Raw genomic sequence first — 23,561 nt, 5'->3', positions numbered from 1 at the left:
TATAGTAAGATTTTACCTGTTCCTGTTTTTAATCCCCGATGGATTATTTTATCTTTTATGTTGACAATCCACCTTGGGCTGTTTTGTATGGCATTTTATTTAATGATTTCTGTATGGTATTTATTAAGGATAAGAGTACTTTTTGATATTGTTACTGTAGGTATCAATCAACCCTGGTTCTTCTTATTTTTAAGGGGAAGGACAATGCTTGTAGATGCCCCTGACTCAGAGCCATGCTGTGCACCAGGCTGTGCAGGTGGCAGGAGTTGGCCTGCCCCTCGGAGGAGTTATCAAGGTTTGGCAGCTGCTGAGTGGGTATTACCCCTGCAGGAATGGCTTCCTCTCCAGGCAGACCCCCCAGATAATCTCTTTGTTGGGAGGATGTGTGTGTGTCCCCTCATTTAGCTCCACTATCACTTGCAGGGGTTGTGAAGGGAGGATAGCGACCCCAGGCCACACATCTTCCTTCCGAGGAATCTGAACTTTACCTGGGAACTGCAGGGGTCCACTCTGCCCTCCTTCGCCCTAGGCAGCCAGTTTGGGCAAGAGGGTTACTTTTGTGTGTCAATATGGCCAGGCTGTGGTGGCTAGCTGTTTGGTCAAAGACCAGTCTAGATGTTCCTGTGAGATTAACACTTGCATCAGTAGACTTTGAATAACACAGATTGCCTCTATAATGTAGGTGAGCCTCATCCAATCCATTGAAGGCTTAAGAGAAAGGCCTGGGATCCCCGGGAAGGAGGGATGCACTCTGGAGCCTCCAGCCCACTGGCTGGCCCTGAACACTGCGGACTGGCTGGCCCCACATCCCGTGAACTGGTGTCTTAAAACAAGTCTGTGTCTCTCCTCTGCCCATCCTCCTGGGGTTCCTTGGAAAAACCCTAATCCCGGGGTGGGCAGGGGGTGGTGGCTACAGCTATAGCACACACAGGGTTTTGCTGCTGGTCCTTCCTGGTCCCTTCCAGCCTGGCCCCCCTCTACCATCTTTCTGCTTGGAGGGCAGAGCTGCTTTAAGATTAGTCCTGGGGCTCATCCTCAGGCAGCAGGGAAAGATTTTGGATCTGGTTGCTGAGGCAAAGGCCCTTGTCTGTTCACCTTAGAATATGGGGCCTTGGCTCAGGCTACTCGGGGTGTGACTGCCCCCCACCCCCCGGACATGGTCATGAACAATAGGCTGTGTAGGTTTCCCACCTGGCCGCTTGTGGAAAACACTAACCAGACGCTGGCACAGCACTCCACAAAGTGATTCAAAGCCCCACCAGCAGCCCCAGCCCCGTGGCCAGACCCCTGACCTTCCCTTTCTCCCCCGAGTCCGTCTTCCTCACAATGGGGCTGCCATGGCGCAAATCTGGAGGCAGATATAGTTAATACAAATCACTGTGATTTAATAAATAGCGGGGTGTTCCTGTGCGGTCTGGGCCCGGCCCAGAGCCCAGGGGAGAGACAGGCCGGATGTCCTGCTTTCCAAGAAGCAGAGCCGAGGGAGGGACCTACCGCACAGTGTCCTAAAAGCACCCCTCTGAAGAGGGGTTGGGGGAAGGGCCACAGTCACATAAAAATAGAGATTATTTAGGGATTTTACACAGGTGGGGTCCACTATACATCGTCTTGGTGAATCTGGGCTTTCTTGGCTCTGGAAAAGAATTTTTCACCTAGTTTGAGGAGCTCTGACAAAATGAACACGGATGAGGCCAATCCAGTTAAAAACAACAAATCTGCAAAAAGGTGAAAGAAAAAAGGAGTCAGAGAGCACAGGCTGCTGCCCAGAAGAGGCGCTGAGCCCAGCAGGGCCACAGCCTGGGCTTCCTTCTCTACATTTTATCTGTTGTCACAGAGACAGCAGAGGTGAGTGGGGAGGACCCGGGAGCAAATCTCAACCCAGGACAGGAAATGCTACAGAGCCAGCTCCACAAGGACCACCTGCCTTTCCAGGGGGCCCAAGTGGGGGTGTTGCCCACTTCAGCTTTAACAGAACCCTCAACCCCCCTATCCTGAAGGCAGATGCCCTGATCTCCACCTTGGGCTCCCTGTGCAGGGGGTCAATCCCTAGAACCTCCGCTGACCCCATAGGATCTTACTGTCAGAACCTTCCCCGGCTCCCTGTTGCCAACGATTCATTACAAGCATGGTGCCCAAACCATCCCCATCCAGGGCATTCCTGGAGATTTGGTAAAGCTGTTGGGAGGAACAGCCATAATTTTTACTTCTTGCCTGTAGCGGCAGGGCACCTACGGGGCCCACAGGACCCTGCTGCTAGATTTTGGGGAAGAAAGAACAAGTGGTCCTGAGCCTTGCCCACCAAGGGCTCCAGTGCATCCGTGTCCACTGCCTCAGACCTGACCTGTGTCATGGCCTGGGGATGTGCCCAGGGCACGGCTCACCCCACACCGGGGGCCCTGGTTACTGTTGCTTCTTGGGTGACCTCCTCTCCCTGACTTTCCCCTCTTCCCACTTCTGCTGATGGTCAGCTCTGTTTCTGATGAAGGAGCCTCCATTACCCAGGGCATATTGCAAAGCACTTGGCTCCTCACTCAGCCTGGGTGGGGGTGCAGGGGAGCCCCAGGATTCTATACCTGGGCAGGTGTGCTCAGGTCTGGGACAGCCACGGGCATAAAACCATGTTCTTTCTGGCAAGAACCATGAGCTGGCTTGCTCCCTGGCTTGAGGTAAGTGGGTGTCCAAGACACACCAGCCCACTACCCGTTGGGGGGCAGAATGAGCCCAGAGTGATGCCCACGCCGGGGCAGCCCCAGGCCTGGCTGTACCTGCCGTGTGTACTCTGAGCCTCCAGGAGGCCACGTCCCCTTCTGCCCTTGGTGGTCTTCCTGGCAGAGGTGCCTCTTCCTATGGTTCTTGTGTGCCCCAGGCCCCCATCACATCGCCCTCCCACCCAGTGTACCCTGCAGGGCACAGATCCCTGAGGACTACCCCCCCCCCAACATCCCCTCCCACTCACCGAGTGCACCCAGGTTCTCTGTCTGGAAGACCTTCTGTAGGGGCGGGACGTAAATCACAGCCAGCTGCCCCAGGATTGAGCCCAGCACTGAGTACAGGAACATGGGGTTCCGGAGGAAGCCGATCTCGAATATCAACTTGGTCTGTGGGGGCAGAAGGGCACATGTTGGCTGGGTCACATTCACGGATGCCACCATCCAAGCAGAGGCACGGAGTGGCTAGGACCCTGGCCCCAGCACTTCCCACGGGGAACAGGATGGGGTCCTGCAGGGAGGGGAGGGGAGGACAGCCCTGGGCTCACCTGGGAGCGGCAGGTCAAGGCATTGAAGAGATCAAAGAACACAAAACAGGTGAAAGTCATGGTTGTGGTGCGCGGGGTGCTGGCCTTGTCTGCGGGGATCTGGAACACAAAGGCGCGGGATGAGCATGTCCAGGGAGGGCATGTGCTTCCCAAGATGAATTTGTCCTTCACCCAGAGCCAGAGGGAGCAGGAACTCCAGCGGGGGCCTTACTAGGAACTGACCTGAACCTCCTCTCGGTCTTGTAAGGGGAGACATGTTTCACGACCCCCCAACCCAGCCAACCCCGGCAGGTGGAGGGGCCAGCAGCCCTTCCTCAGGGATTGTGGCTGCCCCCCATGCTCCAGCCAGGCTCCCTTGCACAGATAAAGGGAATGCCCCTTCCTCCAGCAGGTGACATTGCTTCCTGGGAGATGACACTGCTTCAGCTACATCCACAGAGCAGAACATCACTTCCTAGATGACACACCTTCCCTGGCTCTTGGCTCTGCTGCTCCGACCCGTGGCAGGGTCTCATTCCCCTTGACATCGTAGGGCCAGGCCTGGAGGGGAGGTGGAGCTGACCCCTTCCCACCTGGGCTTGCATGCTGGACTAGGGGTCTCTGTGGACTCCACTGGGGGGCATGAGTGAGAGCCCGACTCCACAGTCGTGGGGAAAGCCCCAGAATCTGCATTTCCTACAAGGTCCCAGAGAGGGTGATGCTGCTGTGGGAGCACAGGAGGGTTTGGGTCCTCTTCCAGCACACAGGCTGGGTACAGGTGGGGCCTCACCACCTCCCCAGGTAGTTGAGAATTTGGGGAAAAGCAAAGCCGCTCCTCTGGGGGCGAGGCTGGAGAAACCCAGAGGTGGCCCCGTGTCCCATCCTCCTTCCTGCACGTGGCACCTGCCCGGCTCTCCAGCTAGAGCACTGAATGTTGGCACGGGGGCCACCAACAGGTGACCCATGAAGTCCCACAAATCATCACCTCCAGGAAACAAGTACTACCTTTTATAGATTACTAATTGTTTCTTGGTGACAGGAGGAAGCATCAAGTCTCGTTTGGAGTAAAACCTGATTTCCTCCACGTGCCCAGGAGGCCTCCTATCCTTCTGCCCTGTCTGCCCCCTGCCCCCTCTACATGTACATGTGTCTCCCCCCCTGGGAACCCAAGCCCTACACCCACGCAGGGACCATCCCCAATGCTTTGCACACGCCCCCGGCCCCGGGTCTCCCTGCACAGGGGCTTAGCCCATCCTGGCCAAGCGAGCCAGTGAGGACTTGGCTCACCTCCTTCCAGAAGATAAAGAGGGTCCCACTGATGATGACGGCAGCTGACAGGAGGATCTTCAGGATGAGGGATCTACTGAGGATGGTGTCCCTGATGTTCCGTGGTGGCTGCTGGAGGGTGTCTTTGTCAACTGGTTCCACCCCCAGGCTGTGAGGAACAAGGCACGGGGCACCTTGACACAAACCACTGGGAAGGGTCATGTCAAACAGCCGGGTGGCGGCTGGGCAAGCACACCTGAGGTGGAGTGCTGAGCTTTCCAGGCTCTCAGGTCAGCTCCGGAGGCCCGGCCAGTGCCGGGAGGGTCGGGGGGACCTTGGGCCGAGCACATTTGGGCTGTCCACGTGAGCCTGGGCTGATCCCATGCTTACAGGGACATCTCTGCGCTGGATGCCCGCCCCTCACCTCCTCTGCCCTAACCAACTGTCCAGCTCCTTCCACGGTCTCCACCCTCAGCCTGGGCCCTATGGGGAGCCCTACCCCCTCCATCCCTCCCTGAGCATGGGGAAGGAAAACCTCCCTCAGGGCTGGCCACACCGAGGTCCTGGAAGCACCCCGAGTCCCCCTACCTCATGCCCGGGCAGCTTCTATCACCAGGGGACCTCTAGCGGGCTGGAGAAATGGGATCCACGCCCTGCCCACCACAGAGCCCCCCATGGGCGGAGGGACCCCCGCCCCCAGCCAGCTGTGAAATAGCAGGATTAGGGATCAACCAGCAGCAGGCGGTGTGGGGGGCGCTGAGGGGTAAGTGGGCTGGGGGAGGCCCCGTGGCACCCCTGGCCCTGTTCCCACAGGTAAGAGGCACCCTCCCCTGGGGCAGGGTGGGGGAGGGGGTGGACACAAAGTAGGGCTCTTGCCCTTGGCAGCTGTAACAGGTGATACTGAAGTGGTAACATAGATACTATGTATCAATAAATAATAATCAGCTGAAACCACACATACCCTGTGCCCAAACAGTGCAGTGCCTCCCTGCTCGTGGAGGCCGGTTTCCCCGACTCCCGAGGTCATACTTTCTCCGGCACCATCCAGCCAGCCTCACACTGCCTTCTCATCCATCCAGCAAATAACTTCCCCAGTCAGCTACGGGGTGCCAAGCACTGGTCTAGGAGCTGGGATACTACAGTCAACAAACCCACAAACTCTGCCGGCGGGGAGATGGATCACAATCAGATAAACAAGGACCTATGTGTATATTTTCTTCGTTAGGGAAAACTAAAGCAAGGTAAGGTGAATGAGAGCCAGGAGGCTGCTGTTAGAGTAATCAGGGAGGACTTCCCAGAGGTGGTGACTGGAGGAGAAGGGCTGAGCCATGGAGCCGCACCGGGAGAGCTTCCCCCCATCAACCCTGGCTGCCCACGAAGGCGCTTCCTCCCATGCCCAGGGCACATCGCTGGCTGTCTCCCCACCCTCCACAACCCCCGTGGACCACACTCAAGTCTTCTAGACTCCAAGGGACAGCGGCTGTGTTTGCACCCGTGCTCTGTGCAGGGGCCTGAAGCTGCAGAGGTGGGGGCAGAGCCTGGTGGAAATGGCATCTCACCTCTGCGCTGGTGGCCCGTCCATGATGATGTTGATCCACAGGATCTGCATGGCATTGAGGGGGCTAGGCAGGTTGCACACGGTGGATAGAGTGATGAGGCTCAAGGCTGAGATGCTCCTGCGGGGCACACACACAGGGACTGTCCATGGCCGCTTGCCAGACACGCACGCGGCACCCGACGGCACTGGGAGAAAGGCTGGCCTTGACTTACGTGCTCAGCTGAAAGCGGACAAAGTTTTTGATGTTATGAAAAATCCCCTTGCCTTCCTCCACCGCATTCCTGCAAGAGAGGAGAGGGCGTTTATTCACAAAGAGGGCCGGGTGGAAGGGTTCAGGTACCTCCGCCAGCCCTGAAGGAAGCGACTGTGTCACCAAAGATGCCCTCATGCTTGGCCACTGCTCTGTTTCCTCTCACTGGCATGCTCAGGACACATCAGCAGAGGTGATGACGCCCTGCCCGGCACCACCAGGCACTGGGGACTGGACTGCCAGCCCAAAAGATCACCCTTCTGTCCAAGAACTGTACATCATCCTCCCACCCAAGCCTGGGACTCCGGAAGCACCTAACACACCTCGCTGATTCACCCACAAGAGGCACAGCAATCCAACCTGCTAATTAGACGCAGGGGCATGGCAAGAGGGGAGAGAATCAGGAAGTTTTAACCTCTATTGTATTTTTTGAAAACTCTGCAAAAGTCCTTTAAAAAACTTGATCTAGAGTCACTAACACAGAATACTGCTTAGCCCTTTTTTCTCCTAAAATTTTTTTGAAGAACTAAAATTACAGTTACTTATTAACTGCATCTTATGACTTTTTTCACCCCCTAAGGGAGAAGCATGCTAAGGATTCCTATGGTGCATCCATTTATAAAGAAAAGCCTCCTTCTGTAAAGTCAGAAACCACACCAAACTTCAATTTTTGTTCAGATTTTTGGTACCAGGCTTGAGCAAAATTTTCTCCCAACCCAAATTCTTTAAATTCACATATGAGGAAAGACTTCATTAGAACTAATTAAAATTAGAGCTAGAGGGCAGGCAACTTTATTAAGAAAACAGAAAAAAGCGACACAAGAGAACAGGCGCCCTGTCATCTTGGCAGCTCGAGATCACGTCAGTGCCAGGGACGCAGACATTTCTCCCCCTCACTTAACACTGCAGCGTGAGCATTTCCGTGTCTTTGATATATTCCTCAAGACATGATTTTAATGCCCCTGTCGTACTCCTCCTAGGGCTGTCTAGGCTTTTCCCATAAATGGGGCCACAGCAGGCCCGCTGGCATATGCCTCCATCAGTGCCCCGATCCTGGCTTTCCCGTCAGATGCACCCTCAGGCTCAAGCAGGGTCTGCTGCATGTTGTCTGTAACATCCCCCTGGGTGCCCTATGGGCCTGGGACACTCCTATCTCTAGCACAACAGATGCCGGTTGGGGGGGCAGCTGGTTACCCCAGGACTTTCTGCCACTAAAAAAAAAAACCCAGCTACTGAGCAACTTACATGATGGCCGAGAAGTCATCGTCCACCAGGATCATGTTGGCAGCCTCTTTGCTCACATCTGTCCCTGTCTGCCCCATGGCAATCCCGATGTCTGCAGACTTCAGGGCGACTGCGTCATTCACCCCATCCCCTGTCATGGCCACGATCGTCCCTGATTCCTGTAAAGCCTTTGGAAAGAAGAGATGAGTGAAGAACCTTCCTTCCTTCCCTCTGGATGCTCTGGCTCTCCCATCACACGGCCGACAGCAGAGGCGCCTCTCTGGAGTCAGCTGGCTGAAGTCTGAATCCCAGCCCTGCTCACACTTGCCGCTGTGGGAACTGGGTAAGCCCTGAACCTCTCAACCTCAGCTTCTCCATCTGCAAAGTGGGGGCGACCGTCCCTCCTTCTGTGAGAGCTACAGTAAGAAGGCGGGTGTGACGGCACCAAGCCCATAGTGAAGGCTTATTCGTGTTGTCCGTCTCCACTAAGAAGTAAAAGTCAACAGCTTACCCCTGAGACCACGTGGTGCCCAATAAGTATGAATGTTTTCTCTTAGGAATAACGTGCATGGAGATTTACTCCCTAGAACTAAAAACCCTGAAAATGGCATAAAGGATAAAATAGGAGAGAGCTACAGAGTGCATCTTCTAGTGCCCACGTGCAGGAGACAGGGCACACCCATAGGACCCTCCTCCTGGCACCAGCAAAAAACCACATCAACTCCCTGCTAGGCACCTGCTGGGTGCCAGGCTCTGTGCCAGGAGCTTCGCAGCCTGGCCTCCTATAACCCTCTCAGCAGCCTTGTGAAGTAGCCGACATCTAGCCAACATCACCCATACTGCCCCCAGTTTACAGACGGGGGAACTGAGGCCTGCAGGTAAGTAGCAAGAACGATGCCAAAGAGCATTGACTAGTGGAGGCTTGTTGCTTTCTGTTTTTCCCTCTGCACCATGTAATTCCCACTCCTGTTTTTGGTGAACATGGCAAATGTCCCTCTGTTCTGCTCCCCACCCGCTGTTTAAGGCTGGCCGAGGCTCCCGCCAGCTCCGGCCCCGGGTCACTCCCTGGAGCAGAGCCACCGCCATCGTCCTGGACTGACCCTGAAGGACAGATGAGGCCCACAGCTTACCTTTATGATTTTGAGCTTGTGCTTTGGGCTGGTCCTGAAGAAGACAGATACCTGGATATAGAGGCACAGAAGAGCAGAGTTGGTGACCACGGAGCTGACACTCTCCCCCCGCCCCCCGGGAGGACCCCACCTTCCCGATGCAGTTGGCCAGCTCCTCCTGCTCCATGCTCTCCACCTCTTCCCCGGACATGGCTTTCAGCTTCCCGTTGCACAGGCCGATGTTCCTTCCTGCATGGTACAGAGAATCCGTTCTGAGGGCTTGCTCCCAAGCCTGAGACTGCTCCCGTGCCCGCCCCTCACTCCACCGTGTGACCTCAGTCCCTGCCTGGGCCACAGAGAATGACAAGAAGAAAAGCCTCGGCAGCCACCAGCCACCAAGCACCTGCTACGTCACACGGTCTCAACTCCATCCAAGGAAGTACCTTCCCACAGAGCCCCGTTATCCCTGCTCTAAAGGTGAGGGAAGGGAAGAAGGGATTTCCCCAAGGTCACAGAGCTGCTGAGTGGCAATGCTGGAACCAGGCGTGGTTTTGTCTGATTCCAGAGCCTCTGATCTGTTCACGGTGCCGGGCGCCTTGAGACACAGTGGGGAGGAAAGCAAGGTGTGATGCCCTCATTACAGCGTTAAGTCGAATTACAGGAGGAGGGTTGCTAGCTAGCCCTCTGCGGACGAAGAGCCGGGAGGTCAGAGTGGCTCAGTGACGTGCCAAGGGCCCACAGCTCATGGCACAAGCCGCCCCGGGGTAAACTTGGGGAATGGCATTGCCTGGGAAGAGGAAGTGAGCTCGAGAATGAAAGCACCCCCCCTCTCCCCCCCTTGCGAGGTTGTCAGGGGTCGCAAGGGCTCCGCCCCCTTCGGAGGGCCTGCCAACATTTTAGGGCCGACCGTCTCTGAAGGCAGAGCGCTGGCCTGTGAAAGGTCATGGTCGCCGTGTGCAGTCCTGGCAAGCCCCCCCAACCCTGCCATCCCTGCTTACCTATGGCTGAGGCAGTCTCCAGGCCATCGCCTGTTATCATCTTCACCGACACTCCCGACTGACAGAGAACCTTCACCGCTTCCTTCACGCCAGCCCTCGGAGGGTCGATGATCCCGACGAGACCCAGAAAAGTCAGCTTCCCCAGCTCGGGCCCAGAAGCCAGGGCCAGCACTGAGGAGAGACCCAGAGCCACAGAAGGTCCACTGGGGGCCAAGGGGCGATGGTGGCCTCAGTCAGCCCAGCCCTTCCGCATCCCACGTCCCTCTGTGCCTGTGAGGGGCAGCAGCTCTTGAAGGCCGGCCCCAAGCTAGGAGAGGAAACCTGACCAGCAGAAAGCAAGACATTTGTCCACCGGTGGTCTACATGCCAACCGCACCCCAATGAGAGTGGCCAGAAGGAAATCTGTGGAGTGGCACATTTCCAATGGCTTTTTGTCTCTCGTATTGTCACCAGCCCCAGGGGAAGAAAATGCACAGGAGGGCACTGCAGGTAAGAGTACTCTGACTGTTGGCTCATCCTGGCCTTGACCCTGTTTCGGTGGCACAGAAGCCAGGCCAGGCTCCTAGGGACAGGTGTTCCGAGAGGGGGTGTTGTGAGAACTGACCTCACTGCATCACCTTCCAGCTACTGGGGCGGGGCGGCGCTGTGGCCCTGTGACAGTGGTGGCAGTGTCCCGAGCCAGTGGTGTAGACACCCTGTGCTAGTTGGCATAGTGTCATTCATTCCTCCCCACCCCGCTAAGCTGCATCTCCGCACACTGTGACATCCTCACCTTGCGCACTTGTCAGCAATCTGCTGGCAATTTATCATTTCGGTTTCCTGAAGGGAAAAACCAAGGCAACTGGCACCCAGCCCAAAGCATCTCATTTTCCCCAGAGAGAATACGAGTGAGTTCCCGAGTGTTTTTAAATACTTTGTCTGGCAACGGACAGGCCGACCAATGGCGCTATGGGCAATGTGCGTTTTCATGTTCAGCTAGCTCGCCAGGGAAGCCGCTGTCCCTGGTGCAGAAGATTGGAAATGGCCAAGGAATTAAATGTCTGCCTTGATTTTACAAGAGCTTTGGGTTTTCCTGAGAGTAAGCAACAAGGAAGAAGACCAATCAGGAAAATTAATGTTTCTAGTACGCCTCATTCATCTGCCTGAGAAAACTCAGGAGAAAGGCTCCAGCCTTTCTCACACACGAGCCACGTCTGGACTAACAGGGGTCGTTTGGTGGCTGGGATGGGCTGGGGGGCTCCCTGTCCTTCATCTGACCATGGATTCCACATTTGCTTTACTTTCATTAGCACACTGCCTGCCTGCCATTCCGATCAATTACTAAGAACCCCACATTAATGCACTTGAAGAGTCAGTGTGACGCGCCAACCCGAAGCTCGGGGCTGGGGGCAGAAGGTACTGACCACGCAGGCCGAGTGAACCCATCCTCTTCTCCTCCTGCTGCCAGAAGGATCTCTGCTGGGGTGTCAGTGGCAGGGGGATACCTCCATTGTTGTACATGGTGCAGTAATTAATCACTTCTTCAAAGGCCCCCTTTATGAAATAAATGTCTTCCTGGTCCTTGAAAAAGAAAAAAGGCCACTGTCATTGGATGCCTTGGCTCATGGTGACCCTCAACTCCTGCACACAGAGATGGTCATGGTGGGGCGATTTTTAGTGGACCATTAGTGCTCATCAATACAGGACAGGCTAAATTACAGGAAAGCCACATGATAGGATATGCACAGCCCATAGGAGGATTGAGGCTGACCCTCGATCCACATGCCCCTCTACGTGAAGTCCCTTGTTGAGGTCACCGAGAGCATCCCGTGCATTCCGTTAATCGGTCCTACCCCAGGCCCTGTTACACTTGTATGTGTAGGACTGATTGCTAGACATCCAATTTGGACTGCTGCCTCCCGAGGGCAGGTGCCATTTCTGTTTTGTTCACCCCTCCACGTGGTGCCTCATAAAAAGGAACCCAAACAAGCCCCTAACCGTTTTCCCTGTATATTTAGGCTCTGTCTTCCATAGACGGCAAGCTCCGTGCAGAAGGCACTGTGCCAGTGTGGGTCACACTTTGTCCCCAGCATTAGCACAAAGCCTGAATGCTCATGGTATGCAGGGAATGAGCTTTATGAATTGATAGGGAAAGATGTCAAAGATACCACCGTAAGGGAAAAAAAGCAAATTATAAATACTATATACAGCACGACCTAGTTTTAAAACAACCACCCCATATGTTGCTATGTGCATATTTAGAACTTGGAATATTCCATCTCAGACTGTTGGGGGGTTACCTTGGGGCAGGGGTGATGGGTCAGGAGCGAGGAGGAGTAGAATTAAAAGAAGCTTCCATTTTTAAAGTTGTATTTCTATAGTTTATTTATATGAGAATATATTACCATTGTCTTTAGGGAGGGAGAAAGAAAAGATCTGAAGGTATTAAAACATTTAAAAAATCTGTAACCCCTTTTAAGCAGAGAAGATCCATACACTCATCCATTTGTGGCAGAGGCCTGGAACGCGCTGGCCAACCTGCCCACTGCCCTGAGTAAGAGAGGAGGGATCTCGGCATGAGCAAGACATGACAGGTTCCAGAAAGGGAGGGAAATAAAGAGCTGGAGGAAAAGGTGGCAGGCAATACAAAACGTTTTAAAAGACCCTTTTATCGTAGAAAATCTGAAAAGCTACAGAAGGTTAAAAAAAGAAAAAGAGGGGAAGAACTCAGCTTTAATCCCCACTCAGGGATAACCAGGAGTAATTTGGTGTATGTTCCTCTGGTCACTCATAGCAGGTGCACACACACACACACACACACACACATGCACATGCCTATGTGCGTACGTGTGATGCGTGAGCTCACTGTTCACACCATCTGTGGTGGGTGCTGGGATGCACCTCCTGATCTCCGCCCTTCAGGAAGGAAGGACTGTCCCCACCTGGTGACAATTAAAGGTGCTCATACCTGTAAGGAACTCGGTGCCAGGGTGTGAAAAAGAACCCCCAAGTTAGCAAGGAGGTTGGTGTTCACAGTGGGAGCACACATCAAAATTCCCAGCAAACACAGGTTACTGGCTCCATGACTGATATATATATATATATATATTTTTAATTTTTATTTATTTATGATAGTCACAGAGAGAGAGAGAGAGAGAGAGAGGCAGAGACACAGGCAGAGGGAGAAGCAGGCTCCATGTACCGAGAGCCCGACGTGGGATTCGATCCCGGGTCTCCAGGATCGCGCCCTGGGCCAAAGGCAGGCGCCAAACCGCTGTGCCACCCAGGGATCCCCTGATATATATTTTTTAAAGATTTTATTTATTTATTTGAGAGAGAATGATTACAAGCAGAGGGAGGAGCAAAGGTGGAGGGAGAAGAAGAGTAAAGAATCTGAAGCAGATTCTATGCCTCAGCATGGAGCCTGACACAGGGCTCGATCTCATGACCCTGAGATCATGACCTGGGCCGAAACCAAGAGTCGGATGCTTGACTAACTGAGCACCCTGGCATGCCGCATTCCTGATATTTCTGACTCAGAGGTTCTGGGTGGAGCCTGAGAATCTGCATTTTTAGCAAATTCCCAGGGGATGTTGCTGGTCCAGGAACTTTGAGACCTACTGTTTCAGACAAAAATCTCAGAAAAGAACCCAAGATAATCAAAAGTCTAATGGCTATCAACCGTATTTTCATGTATTTGAAACTTTGTAGAAGAAGCTGGGAGCTTTAAACTCTCTCCCTTGAGAATTTTCCTTTCTTTGGGGTGTAGGGAGAGGGTGGGAGGGGGCAGAGAAGCAAACTCACCTCATTCTTGGGGCTGCATTTCACTGCCATCCACTTCTGCTCTGAACTGAATGGAATTTCTTTTTTTCTCACGTATGAATCTTTAATATCACTTAAGTCCATCTAGGATAATAAAATGCAAGCTTCCAGTGAGTCATCCTAAACCAATTTCTGTGCAAAGCTCAGTTCACTTAAATTAGTCATTATTCAAACCATTTGTGGCTGATGAGAAATCCAAGCATGTAGCTCACAGAAAAAGGCCACTTGCTTTCCAACGTCCCACCAAGGAAAAAAGGTCTCATTTCTCTTGTTCCAGGAGCAGAACCAGTTTGGTCTCCACAACAGCTCTGGCACCCCACCAGCCCACCACCCATCACCATTCTGCACCTGGAACTGGGCACAGAATGGAGGCATTTCTGCCAAGTTCCAGACTCAGGGTCTGACTGCGGAGTCCTACAATCAGTCAAATACACTAAAAGGAAGGGGTCTTTCCTGGAGGGAGGCTGGGGGGCCACCAGGCGGGTTGCATTTCTTGCTCTATCTCCCCGGCACCTCCATAGGGTCTGAGCCACGGGGCACCCAAGGATTCTTATGGGATGGCCAGGAAGGGTTAGAGGCCTACAGAATGTTCCAAAGCTACCTGGCATCTCAGTGACAGCCTGAGGATGTTTGGGGCCACTCTCTCCCATTATTACTAAACTTTCCCATTCCTCATTTGCCCAGACATGAGCTCGAATTCTGCTAATTCAGTCCCAAGGGGAAGAACTCCCAGCACAGACCATCGAAGCATCCCTACCGGGTGCCTGGGTAGCTCAGTGGTTGAGCATCTGCCTTCAGTACAGGTCGTGATCCCAGAGTCCTGGGATCAAGTGCCGCATTGGGCTCCCTGCATGGAGTTTGCCTCTCCATCTGCCTGTGTCTCTACCTCTCTCTGTGTCTCTCATGAATAAATAAAATCTTAAAAAAAAAAAAAAAGGCATCCCTACCTTCATGGCCAGAGCAATCAGGGCCCCTTCCGTGGGCTGTCCCATCACGGTGTTCTTTCTGATGACAGCGTTGTTGGCCACACAGCCTGCCTGAAAGGGGGGATTTCCGAAGGTCTGTAGTTACTATTTGGAGCTGGCACCCTTGAGCCTGGGCTCACTCAGGCATGTGGAAAAGTCACATGCTGAAGGCTTGACCCATGTTGGGGATGGGGGCTTGGGGTGGGGGCGAGGGACAAGATTTACTCTTCAAAATACATCAGAGTCCCCGCTCTTCAAAACAAACACCATAAATATTTACTGACTTCTGAGCTCTGATCCTTACAAAGACCCTTGTAAGCTTATATCATAGGGGGCAGGCAGGGAGGCTGGGGTGATAGAGTGATTGCTAATAGGTATGGTTTTCCACGACAAAGTGTCCTGAAATTAGATGGCTGGCTGGTTTGGGGCACTCTTGTCACCTCTATGAGCTCGTTAGACAATGGCTCGATTTGGACCAACAAGGGCACTCGGCATGTGGGAGGCCTGAGTTATGGCTCATACTACTCATATTGACAGTCAAAACAGGCTCATTTTCCAACATTCATCAACCACCTTCTCTATTCAGGCATCTCTCTCTCTCCCTCTCTCTCTCTTTGTTAAGATTTTATTTATTTATTCATTACAGACACACACACACAGAGAGGCAGAGACACAGGCAGAGGGAGAACAGGCTCCATGTGGAGAGCCTGACGTGGGACTCGATCCCAGGACCCCAGGATCATGAACTGAGGTGAAGGCAGACGCTCAACCGCTGAGCCACCCAGGCGTCCTGCAGGCATCTCTTTAAAGCCTTTCTGAGGATGCCTGGGTGGCTCAGTGGCCCAGGTTGTGATCCTGGGATCCCAGGAATGAGTCCTGCATCAGGCTCTCCACCGGAGCCTGCTTCTCTCTCTGCCTATGTCTCTGCCTCTCTGTGTATCTCATGAATAAATAAAATCTTAAAAACTAAAAAATAAAATAAAGCCTTTCTGGCAGGCAGGGATGATTACAGAGGGCTCTAGATCCTCTCTTTGGGCCACTGTGACCCCTGACTCCGAGGATATGGCCCAGTCGTCACCAAGAACCCTCTCTTCAGAGAGAACACCTATCAGCAACTTCTAAATGCATATTTCCACCATGAGGCTTTGACACTCACCTCTACTAATTTCCCCACTGAGACATTGTTGAACTCCTTAATGACTTCCTTGGAGGGTAACAGACAGACGGTCCCTTTGCCATTATACCCAACTCCGCTGACCTGCAGGGCAAAGCCGCAGAGGGGATGTCAGCACGTGTCAAAAATACACTCCCCTGGTTGTCCCATCATCTCTTTTCTGGGGGACCTACCCCCAAGGACATAATCCTACACACGAGCAAGGCTTAAGGCATGAGGATGTTCCCTGCATGTTGTGTATTGATCAGAAAACTCCCTAAGTGCCACGCTTTAGCAATTGCAGTAAACTTCCTTAATGAGAAAATAATGGTTAAGAAAACGAGGTAATATCACAGAAGAGAGCTTATGTTCTAGAACAGAGGTGGGCAAACTTCCCCTTAGGGAGCCAGAGAGCAAATACGTCAGCCTCTTGCAGGCCATGCAATCTGTCACAACCCCTCGGCTCTGTGACCGTCGATATACAGTGCAGAAGCCAAAGGGTATGCCGGCCTGCCAGCGAAATCCTATTTATGAAAACAGGCCCTGGCCTGTGAGATGTCATTTTTCACACCTTATTCTGGAAGTTTTAGGAAAAACGTCACAGGACGCAAAACGGCACGTTCGGGGAGCTTACAACTTGTGCCACACAGAGGAGAGAGATTGAAAAACCCAAAGGGACTGTCATGGTTAGTTTATCACAGGCGGTTAGGGGCAACTGCTTTCCCACTTCTACATTATGCGATGTGGTTATTGTTAAAAGGTAATTACAAAAAAAACAAAAATAAAGCTGGCTCAACTCAGTTGTGTTCCTTGCTGCTGTTTGTAGCAAGGAAATTGTAGAATAACCCATTTTTATTTCTTCCTTATTGCTTTCTGGAAGATTCTTTTAGGAAGGAAAGGGTCTGAAGGTAGACAGCTGTCCTCGGCACGGGACTCACCTCGGCATGGAGCCCGTCAGATGTCACCAGCTGGGTGACGGTCATCTCATTGGCGGTCAGAGTCCCTGTCTTATCCGAACAGATGACATTGCAGCAACCTGGCACAAGAAGACCCCAGTTCAGAGGAAAGAGAACCCATCACCGTTAATTCTCAGGCTAATGAAACACCCAGGCCGAACCACCACCCAGTCGATCCCATTTACAAGATTTCAACCAGGATGGTCCTTTACCTAACGTCTCCACAATTGGTAACTTCTTCACGATGACCCGCTTCTTGGCCATCCGCAGCACTCCTAGGACCAGAGTAACCGTGACAACGATGGGCAGACCCTCAGGAATGGCAGCCACTGCCAGGCTGGATCAAAAGGCCAGACAGGTCACCTTTAACATGCTCTTAAGGATCACATGAATCCCAGCTGGGGTTGCCAATACTTTCACCTGTTGAGGCATGTCTCAGGTGTCCCCAATGCCCCCATTCTAGTCTCTGTTCCCAATACCATGATGCACCTGTCACCTTCAGCATCCATGGCTCTAAGTTCTCCTATTGCAAAACCCAGCTCTTGGGAAGGGACCTCCCCTATCAGATATCCACCCTTTAGCATAAATTAGTCTCTCAGTTGTTTTGCCTCTTTACTTTTGCACTTAAATTACTGTCATTTATTAAACAGAAAGGTCTTTGGGTCCTACGAAAGGAATTTCCAGAATTAGGCAATAAGTGGGAAGTGGAATTTTTTGGTTCAGAGAGCCCTCCCCGAGTCTCCTGAATTTTACTTTTTATTGGTCTAGTTGTTTAGACATTTCTGGTAAAGAAGTCAGACTAGGAACTTAAGGCTGAAGGACGTAGTGACAAACTTGTGCCTTTACCAATTGTAGCAGAACTGTTTGAGTGTCTATTCATTTCATTATTACCCCTCCAACTCACTCTCTTTCTTTCTTTCTTTCTTTCTTTCTTTCTTTCTTTCTTTCTTTCTTCTTTCTTTCTTTCTTCTTTCTTTCTCTTTCTTTCTTTCTTTCTTTCTTTCTTTCTTTCTTTCTTTCTTTCTTTCTTTCTTTCTTTCTTTCTTCTTTCAAGATTTTATTTATTCATGAGAAACACAGAGAAAGAGGCAGAGACGCAGGCAGAGGAAGAAACAGATGCCACGGGGAGCCCAATGCAGGACTTGATCCCAGGATCATGTCCTGAGCCGAAGGCAGACACTTAATCATTGAGCTACCCAGGAGCCCCCCTCCAACTCCTTGCGTACCATGGGACTCTACTCTCCCAAAGCCATGGCTGATTGGATTAGAAGAGAACATCTGACTCCAGCTGAACTAATGGGCTTCTCTCTCTGGAGACTGAATTGTGATAAAGCATGTGGATCCCTTCCCCCTGGGCAGTGTGTCAACATGTGAGGGGATGTTAAGAAGGGGCTCTTTCTGCATCAAATTTGGTTCCAGAACATTATGGCTGATTGATTCCCCATTCCACAGTCTTGAGCAGGTGTGGATGAGGCAAAAGTTAGTGTGGGGCTTCCTGCTGGCTTTGGGCCCATAGGGGAGGCTGAAGAGTTTTGGGGCAGACTAGAGAGGGTGCCTCTGTGCAGAGCTAGGGGTAAGCGTTGCCAGCCACACCCCTCCGCAGCTCACCCTCTGCACCAGGACATCCAGCAAAGCCCTACAGACATTCAGCAAATATTTGCGGGACAAACAGATAGGAATGAGTGAAGACAGGCACACTCAGAGGTACTGGGTTTCAGTTCCAGACCACCACAATAAAGCGACCGTCACAATAAACCCAGTCAAATGAACCTATCGGTTCCCAGTGCACATAAAAGTTGTTTACACTGTAGTCTATTCAATATGCAATAGCATCAGGTCTAAAAAAAAAAAAGTATACAGTTTAACTTAAAAATACTTTGTTGCTAAAAAAAATGCTAACAATCATCTGAGCTTTCAGTACACTGTATCACTCACTGATCAACATAAAAAATAATGAAAAGTTTCAGATATTGCAAGAATTACCAAAATGGGGCACGGGGATGTGAAATGACCAAATGCTATTGGGAAAAATGGCCCTGGTTGACTTGTTCAACACAGGAGTGCCTTTCACTTTGTGAAAAAGGCAGGATCTACAAAGCCCCATGAAAGGAGGGATGCCTGCAAGAGCCTAGAGCTGGTTGAAATCTTGTAAATGGGATTGACTGGGTGGTGGTTCAGCCTGGGTGTTTCATTAGCCTTAGAATTAATGGTGAGGGGTTTCTCTTTCCTCTGAACTGGGGTTTTCTTGTGCCAGGTTGCTGCAATGCCCAGCGCACAGCCAGCATCCTACGCAGCCTGGTGCATCATCAGAAAGCCCGGCTGAGGAAGCGCACAGCACCAGAGTCACCCGTGGCAATCCTATTTCATCAAATCTAAGACATAGCTGATGGTGAAGGGCACCATTATCTGTGTACCACTAAGAAAAAAAAAATACTGCCAGTTCATTAACCACCTGGTGCTTTCTTATCTCATCATTTATAAGAAGCAGCCTGACCTCAGAGAAGTTAAAGTGTGAAAAGAAACTACATCTTAGAATCAAAGATATGTGGTACACGGATGGTGGCCTTTTCCCTGGAAACAATGAGATTACTGGATTTGGCCAAGGGACTGTGCCCAGTTTCTATGGTGACAGCAAGAAGGCTTCCTTGGTTTTATGGCACCCGCTGACAAGACTAGCTAAGCAAACATTTGCAGAGGGATACGAGGAAGACTTTCTCCCCATATGGTGTGGGAAGGGCGTTTTTACACCTATTTGGATGCTTGCATAATAATAAAAAATTAATCCATAAACTAATAAAGATTAGCATGGACCAGGAAAAGCGAGTATACTTTGGATCATCTTGCACGTCACTCAAGACACAGGGAATTAGGATAAAGTGTGTAAAAGAACAATTCTCATGTTACTTCTTTTGGGAGAATCTCTTCCTCTCTGGCTACCCGGCTTATTTCCACCTTCTGAGGCCGTGATCTTGAGTGGCTAACTCTGCTAAAAATCTTCATCTTTTCAAAGTCACAAGTGAAACAAACAGTATACAATTTCTCTGAATGGCAAGTGTCTCATGGACCTAATGGGAGAAGTCAGAGGGAGGGGATGTGGAGGCCAGGACCCAGGAGTGACCTACAAATGGCACTGGGGATGGACATGGGGGCCTTTCTGTTATTTACTTGTAAATATTGGCTGGTCTTTTTGGCTCACAGAACCTCCCATGGTTTATAAGATGGGAATGGAATGTGCCATTATTTGAAGGAGGTTCTTTGTCACAGCTTCTGAGTGCTCTGCTTTTTCTGGGAATTCCACCCCCCTATCCTCCCGCCAAGGGCTCAGGCTCCTCTGTCCCTCTACCACTGCACCTCCCTCCGAAGCCTTAATCACCTGAGTACTCTTGTCAGGGGCTCAACTTCTTTCCTGGCCCTGCCTCTTGCTGGAACCCCAACTGGGCCACCTCTTAGAGCAGCATGAACACCTGGGGAAGCTTGTTACGAATGCAGACTCCCAGCTGCCAGTCCCCACCCCACCCCCCACCAAGACCCACTGAGTCAGGGCACCCATGACTGGTGTTGAACAAGCTTTCCCCAGGACCCTCATATCCTCAGGCTAATGCCAGAGACCCCTTCTCTACAACAACCCAGACTTCCAGGATGCCCATCCTGGACTCCAATCCACATTCCACAGCATGGCCAGCTGCACACACCCCATGAGCTCCCTCTTGGCTGCAGAAAGCTAGGGTTCATACCCCTGTCACCTCCTGTGTCTATGTCAAGAATGGCCCAGCATGCCATGTGGAGCACTCTAATGACATGATTTAAAATCAGGAAGAAAGATAGGACTCCTGGGTGGCTCAGCAGTTGAGCATCTGCCTCTGGCTTGGGGCGTGATTCTGCGGTCCCTGGATTGAGTCCCACATTGGGCTTCCTGCATGGAGCCTGCTTCTCCCTCTGTCTGTATCTCTGTCTCTCTCTCTTTCTCGTGAATAAATAAATAAAATCTTTAAAAAAAATACAGAAAAAAAAAAAAAAGAATCAGGAGGAAAGAGGCCCATAAGCAGCAGGTGATATGTTCCCTGACTCCACTATGTGGCTCTGCTCACAGAGCCCACCCTGTCCTTCCTGGTGTCCCCAGGTGCCCACAGCTCGGTCCCACCGCCTACCATGGTTGGGCCCTCCCTGCTGAACCCCTTTCCTGCCTTCTCCAACGGGTTCCTCTATCTCTGCTTCTGCCCCTCCGAGCACCTTCCCTGGCCACCTGCCCAGGACATGTCTCTTCCCACCTCCCTTTTACTCTCTCTGCAACTGTTTCCTTGGCAGCCTTGATCGTAAGTTGTGATGATTTTATCAATGTTCACTTGACTTGTTTACACTTACTTTTCCCGCCAGCCCAGAAAATCTGTGATTGGGCTCCATCACCCCGGGTGATGCAGCCCAGAAAATCTGTGATTGGGCTCCATCACCCCGGGTGATGCAGACCAACAGTCAACGGATGCTCAACTAGTATCTGCAGGGCAAAGGCCGGTGGCCCGGAGGGCGGATGGCTAGGGGGTAGTGGCACACGGGAGAATTTCTGCCCTGCCCCTGAGGCTGTGAGGGCACCGCTGCACGGGGTAGGCTGGCTTCCGCTGGGTTTAGGCCAACACACTTGCCCAGAGTCACAGAGTCGGGGAGTGGAAGAGACAGGCTTCAGTCCAACCCATGGCATTCTGACCGGGGATGCCCCCCTTCTCCCTACCTTCCCTGCTGTCCCAGAGAGGGGAGGTCAGCACAGTGCCCTTACCTGACCCCGATCGTGAACATACTAAGGAGCGGCTTCCCTTGCAGCCAGCCAGTGAACATGATCAAGCCTGGGAAAGAGACGAAATGTGTGTGTGCACACACACGCATGCACATGTGTACAGCCTCTGACATGTCAATGTGTTTCAAACTCATTTCCTTAAAAGAATTTCAGGAATCTATGCATAAGGTGACAAGAGCCTCAAGTATTGTGACCACTTTCCTACTTCTTTTAAAGATACTTTCATACCTGCAAAAAGGAATAGTTGCACTTTTTCAGGAAGGGCCCAAACCAATCCGAGTTAAAGAAATGATCAGCCAGTTAGTTCATCTCAGGCTGTTGGCAAATGTTTACAGATGATTCCAAAACTTTCCCAGATGCCCCATGTGCCTGGATGCCCGCCCTGCGGTGTCTGATGTGGCAGGTGACAGCTGCTCCTGTGACGGGCAGATGGGCCCGATTTTTACAGGACTGTGTCCTGCCGTGTTCATGATTAAACATAGTGCCTTTCCCTTCTCTCCCTCATCATTCACCCAGTGTTTACCAAACAGCAGGCCCGGTGCCAGCAATGGACCCTCAGGTCAGAGAGGGGGCACGAGAGACACTGGGACCCATGAAAGTGCACAGGATGTTCCAGCAATGGGGAAAAGTTCTGGGGCTGCCAGGTGCAGCCTCAGTTTCCTTATCCATAAAGCGGGGATAATGACCATGCCTTCCTCAAGGAGCTGTTTCAGGATTTAAGATGCAACAATCTACCTGATGTGCTCAGCACAGTTCCTGGCCCACAGCAAGTGCCTGGTGGCTAGCTGCCGTTGCCTTTGTCGTCAGAAGAGGCAGGAAGGCAAGCAGAGTCACCTGTGGAGCCTCGGAGAACTTGCCGAGGAACAGTAGTTTCATTTCGCAGGGAACGGGGAGCCAGGACAGGTTTTGTGCTGGGCAGTAGTAGTGTAAGCATGCCTATAGGGCGTGTGTATGTTGGTGGTAGGGGTGGGGGTGTCACAAGGTCTGATTTGTTAGGGTTATTTATTTTTTTTCATACTGTAATTGGTGGCAGTAGACAAATGAAATCTCAGTTGGAATCCAAATGAATCCAGATACAAAGACTGGAGGAGGGGCAACTCTATTAGAAATAGGGGTGGGTGGTGAGCCTGCAGTTCCAGTCCCTGGGGTCTGACCATTCCATGGGGGCCCCCGAGGGCTGGTGGTGCACATCTCTTCCCAAACTCACACTCAATGACTTCAATACATGAGTGGTTTGAAAGTGGCCACTGGAGGGTATTTACACCACAGAGCCTGGCAAACACTCATCTCCCAGGAAAACTGGTTCTTAAGCATTGACCAGCCCATGACAGCTTCCCTGTGTCTCCTCCATGGGCCCTGCAGGGATCAATGGAACCAGTTCCAAAACTCCCACTCTGCTAGGGTAGCTCTTGAAATATTTATTAAGAAGAAAAAAAGTCTGAGTCCTATCATAGGGTTGGTCATGGATGTGCCAATGTACCTAAGTTCTAATTAACTTGAGGAATAATGGCTTATACGAGACAATAACCTTGCAGAGCCTCTGGCTTGGAACTTGCAAAAACCAAATTTCATCTACTTGACAATTGGCCTTGAAGCACCTCTACATGATATCTGTTCTACCTCAGAAAGAGCAGCAGGCACTGACAGTGCACTCTCCTTCAGGCACTCCTTCTAGAGCGGGTGTCAGAAGGCTTTTTCTCCAACAGGCCAGATAGTGAACAGTTTTGACTTTCTGGGCCACATGGCCTCTGCGGCAACTCAATGTGGCCACTGTAAAGTGAAAGAGGCCGTAGCAATAGGTGAATGGGTGTGGCTGTGTTCTAAAAAAACAACCCCATTATTTATGAATACTGAAATCTGAATTTCATAGAACTTTTATATTGTGAAGTATTCTTCTTCCTTCGATTTTTTCCCCAAACATCTAACAATGTAAAGCATATTCTTTACAAAAACAGGTGGCAAACCCAATTTGGTCCAGGAGTCATAGTTTCCAATCCCCACAACGAGAGAGCAAAGGAAGCCTCTGGACAAAGGGCCACATGGTCATTTTACTCTGCCAGAGATGCCAGAGATGTATGCATCCCCAAGGATGGCAAACAAATGGCATTGCGTAGGCCTCTTTCCCCACCCGTGTCCATGACAGCCTTCCCTAATCTGTCACTGTTGTCCTTGCCACCAAGCAGGAACATGACCTCAAAGCCCCACTGGTCGAGATCAGACTTGGCAGGTTAAGATAAAACCCATCTTCCATTATGGCTTC

General features: G+C 51.6%; 1 protein-coding gene across 1 annotated transcript in view; it reads right to left on the bottom strand.

Moving 5' to 3' along the window:
• Positions 1–1,361: 1,361 nt before the first annotated feature.
• The window catches only part of ATP2C2 (ATPase secretory pathway Ca2+ transporting 2), a 60,311-nt gene continuing 38,111 nt past the window's right edge, over positions 1,362–23,561 (bottom strand). Inside the window, exons 11-27 of the mRNA XM_072819475.1 lie at positions 21,284–21,350; positions 16,728–16,852; positions 16,498–16,595; positions 15,563–15,664; positions 14,389–14,478; positions 13,424–13,525; positions 11,044–11,200; positions 9,641–9,811; positions 8,794–8,891; positions 8,664–8,714; positions 7,555–7,721; positions 6,272–6,340; positions 6,061–6,177; positions 4,523–4,670; positions 3,257–3,355; positions 2,957–3,098; positions 1,362–1,715 (exon numbers count right to left, since the gene is read on the bottom strand). Of these exons, the coding sequence (XP_072675576.1) occupies positions 1,597–1,715; positions 2,957–3,098; positions 3,257–3,355; positions 4,523–4,670; positions 6,061–6,177; positions 6,272–6,340; positions 7,555–7,721; positions 8,664–8,714; positions 8,794–8,891; positions 9,641–9,811; positions 11,044–11,200; positions 13,424–13,525; positions 14,389–14,478; positions 15,563–15,664; positions 16,498–16,595; positions 16,728–16,852; positions 21,284–21,350 (1,922 nt within the window). The 3' untranslated portion in view covers positions 1,362–1,596. The remainder of the gene's footprint in view (positions 1,716–2,956; positions 3,099–3,256; positions 3,356–4,522; positions 4,671–6,060; positions 6,178–6,271; positions 6,341–7,554; positions 7,722–8,663; positions 8,715–8,793; positions 8,892–9,640; positions 9,812–11,043; positions 11,201–13,423; positions 13,526–14,388; positions 14,479–15,562; positions 15,665–16,497; positions 16,596–16,727; positions 16,853–21,283; positions 21,351–23,561) is intronic.

This window comes from Canis lupus, chromosome 3 (genome assembly GCF_048164855.1).
Source record: "Canis lupus baileyi chromosome 3, mCanLup2.hap1, whole genome shotgun sequence".
NCBI classification, from domain to species: Eukaryota; Metazoa; Chordata; class Mammalia; order Carnivora; family Canidae; genus Canis; species Canis lupus.
Note: the sequence above shows the minus strand (reverse complement) of the source record. Positions and strands in the feature narration are given on the sequence as shown.